Source organism: Fundulus heteroclitus, chromosome 5 (assembly GCF_011125445.2).
Source record: "Fundulus heteroclitus isolate FHET01 chromosome 5, MU-UCD_Fhet_4.1, whole genome shotgun sequence".
NCBI classification, from domain to species: Eukaryota; Metazoa; Chordata; class Actinopteri; order Cyprinodontiformes; family Fundulidae; genus Fundulus; species Fundulus heteroclitus.
In genome coordinates, this window is record NC_046365.1 from 42829724 (window position 1) to 42842385 (window position 12662).

General features: G+C 46.8%; 2 protein-coding genes and 1 non-coding gene across 9 annotated transcripts in view; 2 read left to right on the forward strand and 1 right to left on the reverse strand.

Annotated features, from left to right (window-relative positions):
• The first annotated feature begins 104 nt into the window (after positions 1–104).
• Positions 105–9320, forward strand: LOC105918084 (fibrinogen-like protein 1). 2 transcript variants are annotated; one of them, XM_012853091.3, is made up of 7 exons: positions 105–1128; positions 4664–4832; positions 5092–5251; positions 5376–5473; positions 6140–6228; positions 8712–8908; positions 8999–9320. In XM_012853091.3, exons 1-7 carry the CDS (start codon positions 1051–1053, stop codon positions 9225–9227), a joined length of 1020 nt encoding a protein of 339 aa, XP_012708545.2. In that variant the 5' UTR covers positions 105–1050; the 3' UTR covers positions 9228–9320. The 2 variants fall into 2 exon arrangements, with proteins under 2 accessions (XP_012708545.2, XP_021166565.2); XM_021310890.2 differs by having other exon boundaries at positions 109–1128; positions 8712–9320.
• On the forward strand, positions 432–523 carry trnar-ucu. Its single transcript is given in 2 exon segments — positions 432–468; positions 488–523. It is a non-coding gene; the product is annotated as a tRNA-Arg (tRNA).
• A 562-nt stretch (positions 9321–9882) lies between the features above and the next one.
• Positions 9883–12662, reverse strand: part of LOC110366940 (microtubule-associated tumor suppressor 1 homolog) — a 51517-nt gene continuing 48737 nt past the window's right edge. For all 6 annotated transcript variants that reach the window (XM_036137638.1, XM_036137637.1, XM_036137641.1 and 3 more), the window contains 4 exons: positions 12000–12098; positions 11357–11473; positions 11181–11278; positions 9883–10099 (listed from right to left, as the gene is read on the reverse strand). In XM_036137638.1, the coding sequence (XP_035993531.1) occupies positions 9883–10099; positions 11181–11278; positions 11357–11473; positions 12000–12098 (531 nt within the window). The remainder of the gene's footprint in view (positions 10100–11180; positions 11279–11356; positions 11474–11999; positions 12099–12662) is intronic.

A 12662-nucleotide genomic window follows, 5' to 3' on the forward strand; every position in this document is an offset into this window, starting at 1 on the left:
CCTCTTAACAGACCAGGTAGCAGCTATGTGTCCACATCTTTGACTTCTTCTGTTCCTCCGTGTTATGGAGCTTTTATTGTGAAGGCAAACAGTCTGAACCGGAAGTTTAGTGTGTTCAGGGTTTACATGGCGGCGTTTTTGTTGTTGTTTTTTTCTTATCGGGAATGAAAACATGGAGGAAGACGAGATTTCAGAGCTGGACCCTAACAACAGAGACACCGACGGATGGAAAACAAGCAGCTCAGAAAGTAAAAGCGTCCAGGCGGGAAGTCAGAGCGTCTTTTACCGCTTTTATCGGCTCTTCCGGTTGTTTCTCATATTTCTCATATATTTAGTGATTAAATGTGTTGGAGCATTTTTAAAAACCTTTTAACGGTAACGGAGCTGTTCCTGCGGGTTTAAAAGCTCTCCTGCTCCGCTGAGCAACAGGTGGCTCCGTGGCGCAATGGATAGCGCATTGGACTTCTAGTCAAGCACTTGAGAGGTGATTCAAAGGTTGTGGGTTCGAGTCCCACCGGAGTCGCATTTTTTGCGTTGCTATTTTTTTTAACACACATTAATAAAGGTCGACATACTGCTGAATTTCTCTTTAATATCTTTATTTTAGGTATTATGTACCCAAATGTAGATCTAACTGATCTGAACCATGTATGTATATATCATCACCGCTCTAACATTAGTTAGTTATTATTCAACTTTATTTTTGGTTCATTCATTATCTGTTCTGTGTTTTTCCTTTGTTGTTTCATATTTTATACTTTTCTAAATCTAATTTACACAGTTCTGCAACAGTTCTGTTGTAACTTCATATTTATGTATATAACTTAGTCGCTGTCCCTCATTCTAATAAAGTGGACATGCAGACCTGACTGGGTCTAATGACCAATTAACATAGAGACAAACATGGCGGCTGGACTTGCTGTTCCCCTCCGCCGTTAGATGGAGACTGTGTGCAGATGTTTGTCCTGCAGCAGCAGAGCCGTCCCACCATAAGGACAGGAGGACGCAGCCGGTCAGAGTCAGACGGGGACTGTGAGCCGGAGCAGCTGGATGTTCCAGATTCACCTGATCATGGCGGCGCTGACATCATCTGTGGTCCTTCTGCTGCACCTGGCTTCATCTGCAGCGGTAAGACGCCTGCAGACACACAATTCCCTGCATTTAGTTTCCTTCAGCATGATATCAGAGTCTTTAAACGATGAAACGCGTTTAAAATGCAGCTAAACTGGTTTAAAACTGGGTAGTTATTGTCTCTACATGGAAAATAGTTACTTTCTTATATCTGTTCCTTTCTCTATATATTCAGATTAGCAAGAAATTAAATTACAAAATACAGAAAAAACATTATATACTGTATTGTTATTTTATTAGAAAGGTGTTCGTTTTCTCAGAAATCAAGGGAAGTTACATTTATCCATCATAAATATTTTAGTATGTTTACCAAGAAGCGGGGAATGAAAGCCTTGATTCAGATAATAATAATAATAAAATAATAATAATCTGCATCCGTCGTTGTTGAGGAGGTTTCGCTTCATTTTTCCTCATCTGTTCTGGTAGAAGAATAAAAATGTGAATTATTCTAAATTCAGATTTAGAAAATTGTTTTTAATTTAAACGTGTGATTTTATTCTGCTTTCCAGACATTTCTGTTTATAGCATATTTTTATAGATCTGATATAATTTTCTAATTTTCTGAGACACTGAATTTTTGTTTTTTATTCTCTGTAGCCAGAATCTTCAGGAAAAATAATGTTTTAGTCATTTTTTCAAATACCTTGTCAGCTATAATTAATTGTTTTATTCGTTCGTCCAGACGGAAACATTTCAGACAGACATCCGGTTCTAAAGCGATGACTGGAGAATGGAGAACAAGGTCGTCTGTGTTTCCGTCTGATAGAAACTCGTCTTTTTTAGAAAGACGTAACGAAGTCATCACTCCTGATAATTAAAGAGGCTCAGCCAAACAGAAGCAGCTGGTGGTACTGGAACAGTTTATTCTTCACAATTAAACATAAATCAGTTGTTTAAAGGTGAAAAATCAAACGTAATTGTATTGTTATATAAATGTATTTCTGTCTGTTGGCTCTCTGGTTATATTCTATGAAGCTGTGATTCTGCCTTATTTGGTTTATTAAGGACATTTGGGGGTTGAACTGTAAAACTTTTACTGAACCCGTTCTTATCTACAGAACACGGCTCAGAGACCCAAATCATTCATTCATTCATTTAAAACTGATTTTATCACGTAGTGAACTATTACGTCTGGTTAAAAATCCTAAATAATATGCTAGCAGTTAGTCTACAGAAAAGATTTATTAAATGAGATAAAATCTGTAATACGAGAGGTTTATACTTTACCCAAAGAAACAAATATTTAGAAAAGTAATAAAATCCAATCTGCTGCTTAAATACAGATAATTGTGTTAACTGTGTGAATAACTGCAGGTTTTATAGATTATAAACATCAGTTATTGATTTGTTGGTCTGTGGAGAGACGATAAACTTTTTTCTTGTAAATGTTTATTTTTACACTGCAAAAACGGAACTAGAAATAAGTAAAATATTCTTTAAAATTAATGCATTTGTCCTTGATTTGAGCAGGTAAATAAGGTGATTTTCCATGGAATAAGATGTTTGCACTTAAAATAGGAACAACTCATCTCCATCGTCTTATTTCAAGTGCAGGATGTCTAAATATCTTTTTTTAGGGGTCAAAATACTCATTCCATTGGCAGATAATATTATTTACCTGCTCAAATCAAGGATAAATGCACTAACTTTAAGAACATTTTACTTATTTTTAGATCTGTTTTTGCAGTGTAGGGGAAAGGTGAAAACTATATGAGTTCTAAATCTTTTCATTAATTTCTTCTGTTTTTAAAACGTGAAATTTATAAAAGTTTTATTTGTGAATGAATGAAATAAATATCTGTCAGTTCTCTGGAAGCTGATTTGGGTTTTCAGACGGATTTAAACTGGTCCAGAACCGACATGAAGGTTCTGCGCTGAGGTAGAACCGGCTGTGGGGAACCTCAGGGAACCCGCCTCGCCCCGCTTCATTCACGCTGCTTCCTGGTGCCGTCATCTGGGGCATTAATCCAGGTTTAGTCATCCTGACCATCCTAGAACCGGGTTCCCAGCGTTCTACCAGCTGGAACCACGTGGATGGAGCAGAACTCAGACCCGTTAACCTGAGAAAATCCAGAATATCGGCTTTTAAATGACCTTCAGGAGCTAAACGGCTGCTTGGGTCTGATGCCACGACTCTGGGTTATAGTTCAGTCTGAGACTCTGGGTTATAGTTCAGTCTGACGATATCATATTTAACAAAAATAAGAACATTATTAATTTAAGTGATGTCTCCAGTCTCTGGGTATTAACGGTTTTCTGGCTGCTGGAGGAACCAGTGGTCCAGAGAACCTTCTGGTTCAGCGTCAGCAGCTCCGCTTCCTGGCAGGTCCAGGCATGAAAGTCCTGCTGGCTGGACTTCCTCTGGCCCGGCGCCGACAGCGGAGGAACATATTAACCGTCTGAGACGCTCAGGATGAGAGACAGGTTGTCTCCATGCAGCTGTCTGTCATCCTGAGGGACAGACAGCTGCATGGAGACATGAAGGAAAGAAGGAGAATGTGATCGTCTCTGTGTTCTGCAGCAGAGTCACAGTTCCATGTTCTCAGCCCGATCTAAAGCTTCACATCCAAACCCGGTATGCTAACCCAGCAGAACCCTGTAGAACTCTGCAGAACCCTGTAGAACCCTGCAGCTAGCTGCTGTATTGGCTGAAGGTCCCCCCCCCCAGCAGCTGCAGGACGGCACAGACTCCGCCTCTAATGACAGAACCCGGTTCTGGAAGCAGGACGGAGAACCGGCTGAATGTGTAAAAGCGTTCCTCTTCTGAAGCATTTTAATAATTATTAATAGTGAATTAGTTAATTAATAGTTTGTGTTCTTGTCATTTTTACCCATCAGGTTTTTATTTAAATGATATTTTTGTGGTTTATTTTTGCTGCAGTGATCATTTCATCAGGAGAACTTCATGTCTGGGTAAAACTCTCTGAGATGAACGTTTCTTCTCCTCCTTCCAGGCGTCTCCATCTAACCTCGTCTTCTCCTCTTCCCTCCTTCTTCTCCTCTTCCCTCCTTCCATAAAGCTCCTCTCTGCTCCTCCAGGCCACCATCGTCCTCTGGACATGTCCAACCATCTCTGGCTTCATCTCCACTTCTACTCTGAGCCGTCCCTCTGATGGACTCCTTCCTCTTCATCCTCGTCTGTCCCAGAGAACCTCAGCATCTTCATCTCCTCCTCTTCCTCTGTCTCCACCTTTCCTTTCGTTCTCGCTGAGATTCTTTCATCACCGACACACCGGAGACTTTCCTCCACCTCTGCTCCCTGGAGGCTCCTCCTGGGTTCCTCTCCTTCTCACCTTCATCCTGTCTTTATTTCTCTCCTGCAGGTTGAATATCTCACAGATACGTCGTCATAACATCCGCTGTAACGCAGGAACAGTCAAAGTGACGCGTAGGCAGAATATTTTCTGATCTCCTGCAGATCTTCTCAGATCTTTGGAGCCAAAGCAGCGATGAGCTGCTGGTGTCGTTCTCCGTCCTGCGTGTTTAAAGTCCTGCTGTTCTGACCCGGCGCTGTGCTCTGGTTCCGGTCCAGGCGCCGCTGCTGTGCGAGGAGAAGGTGGTGCGGCTGGAGGCGGAGATCCAGGGCCTGATGAACGTGATCAACGAGCAGCACCGCTACATCCAGGAGCTGCAGAGCAGCCAGACGCAGCAGCTGCAGCTCATCCCCAACATGTTCCTGAGCCAGCAGAACCTCTACAGAGGTCGGTTCTGATCGTTCTGTTACTGAACCGGTTCCTCTGCATTATTCACCTTAATAACAGGATTTCCTCCTGGAGTCTGTCAGGAATAAATTAGTTAACATTTATCCAGAATAAACAGTGAATTAGAGGAATCCTTTAGCAGCAGGTGGATCTCGTAGCTCTGATGTCACCATCTGATGAGCTCTGGGATGTTCAGGGTTCTGTTGCTGGGTGTGAAATCGCCTTAAAGGCGCAGGAACGCCGTCTGCTGTGTGTCCAGACTGCTCTGAGGTGTTCGAGGACGGGAACGTGGCGAGCGGCCTGTACGTGATCCGGCCCGACGGCTCGCCCACGGCGCTCAGCGTCTACTGCGACATGAGCAACGGCGGAGGCTGGACCGTCTTCCAGAGGAGGAGAGACGGGAAGGAGACCTTCGACAGGTGGGGAGAAACGCCCACATCACCATTCCTCCACCGCCGTGCTCAGTGGCCGTCTCCTCTGGTGCATGACGGGCTGAGGTTCTGAGGTTCTGGTTTCCAAAGATCTTGTGAATGTTTGTTGCAGAACCTGGTCAGAGTACAGCCACGGCTTTGGAGATCTGTTCTCCCCTGAAGGAGAGTTCTGGCTGGGGAACGAGCCGCTGCACCGCATCACCGCTCAAGGTGAGTATACCTGCGTCTAATAATCAGAAGCTTCAGGTTCCTCTAAGGAAACCCAGCAGGTTTCCTCTAGAAAGTCAGCTTCCATCAGATCCTCCAGGTTGGTGAGAAAGTTTCCTCTCTAAGGAAACCCAGCAGGTTGCATCAAGTCTCTCCAAGCAGCATTCACTCCTCCTGAAAGAGCGTAGAGCCACAGTGGACAGTCGTCTGCATTGTTGATGGCTTTGCAGCAATCCCTCATACTGAGCATGCATGAAGCGACAGTGGAGAGGAAAACTCCCCTTTAACAGGAAGCCTGGTTCTGGTTCTGCTGGAGGTTCTCCTCCCTGTTAAAGGGGAGTTTTCCTCTCCACTGTCGCTTCATGCATGCTCAGTATGAGGGATTGCTGCAAAGCCATCAACAATGCAGACGACTGTCCACTGTGGCTCTACGCTCTTTCAGGAGGAGTGAATGCTGCTTGGAGAGACTTGATGCAACCTGCTGGGTTTCCTTAGAGAGGAAACTTAACCTGAAGAATAAACTGAATAAATTGTTTAATAAAACTGATCAGTTAGGATAATTATAATTAGCTTGAGGTCGTGTTGTGTTCAGGTGCTGCGTAAATTTACTGAATTCTCTGGTTTCTACTGAACTCTCCTCAAATTGCTGCTGCTGCTCCAACTCTGCAGGAAACTACGATCTGCACATCGACACCGAGGACTTAGAGGGGAACCAGCGCTTCGCCGAGTACAAGAACTTCCGGGTGGACGATGAGAAGGTGGAACACTGTGGTGCTTTCATGGAACCGTTGAGATAAGACCCAGAAACGTGACCCCCCCCCCTAACCTTGCCTTCCCCGGTTCCCAAAACAGCGAGTCCTATTTAGACTAGAGAGAGTCAAGGTCGTCTGGCCCGTCTCCATCTGCAGGTTTTCTCTGCCTGAGATCAGAACCGCGGCGCTGAGCTGAGATCAGAACCGCGGCGCTGAGCTGAGATCAGAACCGGTCCGAGGAGAACCTCTGGTCTGACACGAGCCTCGGTTCTGCTGGGTCAAACTCCCGGGTCCAGTCAGATTAACAATGTGGAGCAAAAGTTTTAGATTTTCTGGAACCCCCTCAGGGTCAGAAGTATTCATACGGGCCTAAATGTCTGATGAGGTCAGTCAGCCTCTAGTTAGTGAGCAGGGTTGAGTCCAGCTGGTACCGACCACGGCTCAGAACCCGGGGAACGTCTGAGGAGGAGAAACGTTGAAGGTTCTGGAGCCGTTTGTTAGGATCAGCAGTTAAACACAGACTCTGATCCGTCCCCACTGGGTCAGGATATTCAGAACCACCCACTCCTGTTCACAGAACAGCTGGAGCAGCCCGGTTCCGGTCCGGTCCAGGAGAGAAGAGTCGTTAAACTAAAGGTTTAGAGAAAGTCCTCCATGAATTCAGCTAAACGGACCCGGTTCTTAAAGATTGTTACATCCGTTTGTTCCTCGGTTCTGATAAATCCGACTGTTTGGACTGAAGCGGCCGCTGTTCCATCGGTTCCACTTTGTGGAAGAACCTCCTTTGCAATATTACAGAACTTCCTGGTTTTAATGTAGCAACTTTATGCTTTATTGTGGAAAATTGTCTTTTTTCTCCCAATAATTTACCACAAAGTTTTTCTGACAAATATGTAAAAATAATCTAAAATCCTTCTTGTGGAAATTTTCCCCTTTGTGGCCAATAATTAATTTCATTTAATCTACAAAAGACCCAAAACCCATTTTCTATTTGGAAATGGTGAGAATAAAGTCATAATATTAAAATAATAATCTTTTCAAAGTGCTGATATTAATAATATTTTAATGCTGAGGTGCTGAAGAGGTTTAGTATTTCCCTGATTGGGGAACATGAAGTATAACTGGACCAGATGCTCTACTTTCCTCATTTTAACACAGAATGCAGATTTTTAAGTTCTCACAAAACAAAAACTTTATTCACATAATTTACATAAAAAGAAAAACACTCCCCCCCACGCTAACAAGGGGGCGCCAGACTGGTTTTGTAATTTTGGGTCCCAGGCAGAAAAGTTTGGGACCCCTGTTCTAGAGGTCCGATGGAACCGGCCCGGTCCGCTTTTAGAACCGGAACCTTCTGCATGACATTAAAACCAGCAGCAGAATCAGAGTCCAGAGAATCCTGGGTACCGTATGTAAACTTCTGACCAGAACCGATCTGAAGACGTCCACAGGAAGCAGGAAATTCAGTTTTATTCTTTCCTTCATTAAACCAAAGTCTGAATCGGGTCGTTGAAGTCCAGGCCCGGTTCTGGCGCTGCAGCCCATCCAGGCCCGGTTCTGTGGTACAGGATTAACGAGGCTCTGCAGGACTTTGGTTCTTACCCGCTTTCTTTAAAGTCTGACCTGCTGGTTCTGGATTCCCATTTGGACCGACCCGGCTTTAATTCAACGGTTAACATCGTGGAACATCAGCGTCGCCATGGAAACATAAACCTGAATCTGAAACTAAAAACGAAAAACTTCTCTTTCCCTGATCCGTGGAAAACCTTAGAGACGAGCGTCTGAAAGCGTTTGACCTCTGCTAGAACCTCCTGCAGACCTGACATCTGTTTTCTCGTCACACTTTCAAATAAATAAGATCACATGAAGTCAAATCAGAAAGAATTTTATCAATGTTTATTGATATATATCATACTTTAGATGATTTAGACTCACTTTGGCTCATTAGATAGACCCCGGCTCCTGATTGGTTAACCTGAGCTTCTGATTGGTTAACCTCGGCAGGTCATCCGTCCACCAGCCTATCATTGGATGGTCCTGTGAGGACGTTTTGGAGTCCAATCAGCTGTCTAATGAGCTGTTAGCCCCGCCCACTGACCCCTCGTCTTTACAGGAAGTCATTCAAAATAATAGCTTAATAGCATCAGGACAATTAAAACTGAAATAAGGTCAATATTATAAAAGTCTGAAATCCCAACTATTTTCATTATTTACCAAAATATTTTTATAGTTTTTCACCATTTAATTATTTCATGATGGTATTTTGGCCTGATCTGAATTAAATAATAAATTTAATTTTAATTATTGACTTCAAAGTAAAATAAAGGTAAACTTTGTAGTTGATTTTCCATTTCCTGCATCATGGCGCTGTTTGCTCTCCATACCAGTCCCTGATTGGGCAGATTTAGGGGAAATCAGCCGTTTTGGGGTCTGTGACTGCGTGTTGTGATTGAGCCACCATGATGAGCCTAACCCTCCTCTGCTTGCAGGACCAGTACCAGCTGCATGTGGGCGACTACGTGGGCACCGCCGGCGACGCCCTGGCCGACGCCCGCGGCCTCAACTTCAACAGCCCCTGCAAAGGCGGCATCAAGTTCAGCACCTACGACCACCCCAACTACATCAACGCCGCCGCCGACCAGGGCCGCTGCATCCGCCACAGCAGGTCCGGCTGGTGGTTCTGCAGGTGGGACGGCCGCCTCTCTGCGGGACGGGGCGGGGGGGTTAGAGTCAGACTGATCTTCCTCCTCCTCCTCCTCCTCCTCCTCCTCCTCAGGTGTGACTCGGGGAACCTGAACGACCAGCAGTTCAAAGGGCCGTTTGAGGCGATGAGCGACGACGGCGTGGCGTGGTACGTGTGGCACGGCTGGTCCTACGCCATCAAGTCGGTGGTGATGATGGTGCGCGCCGCCGACCTGGAGAACCCGCCCCCCATCGTGGAGCGGTGGGCGGAGCAGTTCGGCCCCAACATGGTGGAGGGCGGGCAGCCGGCGGGACCCGTCTAACGTCTGGAATAAAGAGAGCGGTCTGCTTGCCGCCTTCATGTCAGACTCTTTTTATTCTGTGTGCACGAATAAAGCAGAACGTTAAAACAATGAGGCATTCTGGGTAAATCTGAGGTTCTTCAGAACAAACAAGGAGACACTTCTGGGTCTAAAGAGGCCAGCGTGGCGGTGAGAGAGGATGTGAGGGACAGGAACACATATTGTCTGGAGGGGGGGGGGGGACATTTCATGTTAAATAAACTGCATATTTGGCTCTGAGGCGGAGGAACCATCCATTTACATTCCACAGAGTTTAGAGGTGAGGTGTGAGGACCTGCGGGTTCCTCCAGGGTTCCTCCAGGGTTCCTCCAGGGTTCCACAGCTTCGTCCTCTGCGGATCGGCTGATTGAGCTTCGCTCTTTGGGAGAAGAAGGTTCTTAAGAAGGCTGAAGAACGCCGGGAGTCCCGCGCCTCGCTCCTCTGCGCTCCTCCCATCAGAGGAGGAGGACCTGCCGGACCCTGAGGAGCTCCAGGCGTGTGGTGGAGGCTGAGGGAGCGAGGTCGGTTCCACGCTCGGTCTGCGTCGGCGCCGCTCGCCTCCGAGCCGTCCGGGACGCTGGCGGTGACGTCCTGCAGCCGGCGGGCGTCCCGGCTCGGAGGCGGGGGCGTCTCTGGGTTATCTGGGAGACAGCGGCGGCGCTGTGGGGGGGAAGGAGGCGGAGTTACGGGGCGAGCTGTAGGGGGAGGTGGGGGAGGGGCGGCGGGGGCTGCCCAGCAGGTCGCCGTTGTGCAGCTTCCACAGCAGCTCCTCGTTCTCCATGGACAGACGCTTGTTGACCTTTGACTCCTTCTGCAGCGTCTGCTGCAGGAGCGCCTGCTCCGTGGACAGCTGCCTGCAGGGGGCGACAGAGAGCCGTCAGAGCAGAACCGGGTCGGCTGGAGACCAGAAGTTCTGATCAGCTTTGATACAAAACAACAACGTGGAGCAGAAATTATTCAGCAGCAGATCAGACGAACGGTTCTATAAATTCTGCACAGAACAACTTTAGAGGTGAAAGATTTGTGTTGGAGAACGTTCTCAGGAACTAATGTGATGGAGAACGTTTGGAACAGCAAGAGAAGCAAAGTTCTGCCACCCTGACCCGATCACAGCGTAACCCACATAGTCCTGGAAAGATACTGTCTGCTCAGAGTTCTCCACAGAACCACTCCTTTAACCGACCCGGGTTCTGGTGAAACAAGATGAGCAGCTCAGAAACTTTTAGAACGTCCCATAGTTTCTCTGATGGGTTCTGGTCCGGCAGTCAGCGCCGATCAGCTGCTCACAGGCTAACCCATTCATTTCTGTGGAAAGTTGAGTGGAAGGAAGAACTCGTGTAGCCCCAGTGATTAAAGCAGCCGTTTGGCCGTCTGGGTCGGTACAAATTAAATCAGCATCTGTGCTGACGAGCCTCCTGGCAACGGCTACACTGACGTTTGGACCCGGTAAAGCCCAGCGGACCGGCACCAGAACCTCCCAGAGCTGCAGGTGTTTCTACTCTGAGCTCCTGGTCCTCCTGGAGGACGGGGGGGGGACCGTCTGCTGTCAGAGGTCCTCCCCATGACTGTGAGGAACACAACCAGACCTCAACAGAACATTTCTGTGGTAAAATCATGTTTCCATTGTTGTTAAACTGATTTTCTGCCCAGCTGAAGTTTGGCTTTTCATTCATTAATTAACAGAATCTGGACGTCTTCCTGTAATCAGAAATAATCACGTTTCAATTTAAAACTGAACGTTTTAGTATTTAACTGAACCTGAGGAGGTCCGCGCTCCACCTCTGGTTAAAGGGGATAAAATAAACCTTCTCAGGTTCTGAACAGGCCTGAGCTCTTATCTTCTCTGAGATAAAGGATCTGCAGAGCGGCTGGTGCCGCCGGCCCATTTGAGCCCGGCAGGATCTCTGCTGGTTCTGCAGCTGCCGGAGTTCTCACCTGGACAGAGCCGCGTGTTTGTCCATCCTGGCCTTGTAGTCCTCGTTCTCCTGCTGCACCTTCTTCAGAACCTCCTCCAGCCTCACGTTGGTCTCCACCTGAAACACAGACGGGTCGCGGATGAAGAACCAGAGAGCAGAACCTTCCCGTCTCTGGACCCGAGTCCCGGCGCTCACCAGCTTGTCCATCTCCATCAGCTTCTTGTCCTTCTGGTGCAGCTGGTTGTTCTTGATCTCCAGCACCACCTTCAGGCTCTCCAGCTCCTGCTCCAGGTACAGCGTGTGGGAGTCCTTCTGCAGGAAGAAGACGCTGTTACAGCCGGCCACCAGCAGGGGGCGCCCTGACTCATTTCCCCAGCGCTCACCGCCAGATTATTAGCCTGATGTTTACATCTGGAGCATAAAGTCAGCTGGATTAAAGAATATGGGAACGGAAATGTTTCCGTGCTCCAGGTTCTTTGATTCTAGTTTTCTAGAACTGGAAAATTCTCCAGACTTCACAGCTAACCTGCAAATTTACAGTTTATGGAATAAAATGTGACTTTAAAAGCAAACTACAGTTTTAATGTTAGAGCCTCAGGTTTCGCTGCTTTAGGCCAAATTCATTAAAGGTTGTTTGGACTCTGGTTCTGCAGAACCTGATTTTATGGAGGAGAAATCTCTGGAAACTTCTAGTTTTACGTGAAAGGATCCTCTCTATAGGAGCTTAAGACAGCGCCCCCTACTGGGGACGGAGATGAAGACCTAAACCTTTAGATCTGCTGTTTGGACCCGTTCCTGGGTTCTGTCTGGGTTCTGTCAGGGTTCTGTCTGGGTTTACCGCGGTCCGGTCGCTCAGGATCCGCTGCCTCCTCTCCTCTTCTGCTCGCAGCTTCTCACTCAGGTCCTGGTTTTCTGCCGACAGCGCCGAAATCTTCTCCTGCAGGAGGACAACGCAGATGGAGGTCAGACTCTGGTTCTGACCCGTCTCCCAGACCTCTGGCAGAACCCGGTTCTGATATCTGCCTCTTAAACCATTTTTAGATGACATCACAAACAGGAAATAAACTGCAGGAAATATTGAATTCTTTGAGATTCTGTAGCTGCGTCCTTCAAAGGATCCTCAGCCGTTGGTAAATGGACGGTCTAGCCTTTGGAGCACTTCCTGGTTGTGACACGACGTCATCACGTCTACCCCAAGCCCGGGAAAAACAGCGGCAGACGACAAAAAAATGGATATGGAAATTTTTTTTTTTAATTTACTTGTTATTGGAGGAGGAGAGTCGGTTTAGACGGCTTCAGCGGCAGTAAAACCGGCGACGAATTTTTCTCAGGCCGGGAGAGCGCAGTGGAGAGGTAACATTTACCTGATATTATTTTCAGCCAGGTTCCTGCTAATGATCATAATATACCAGTTATTAAACAAACGCTTGTCAGCAGATTGATAAATATGTTTAAATATAAAATTTTATATTTATTTGTAAGACTTGATATAAGCTTATGT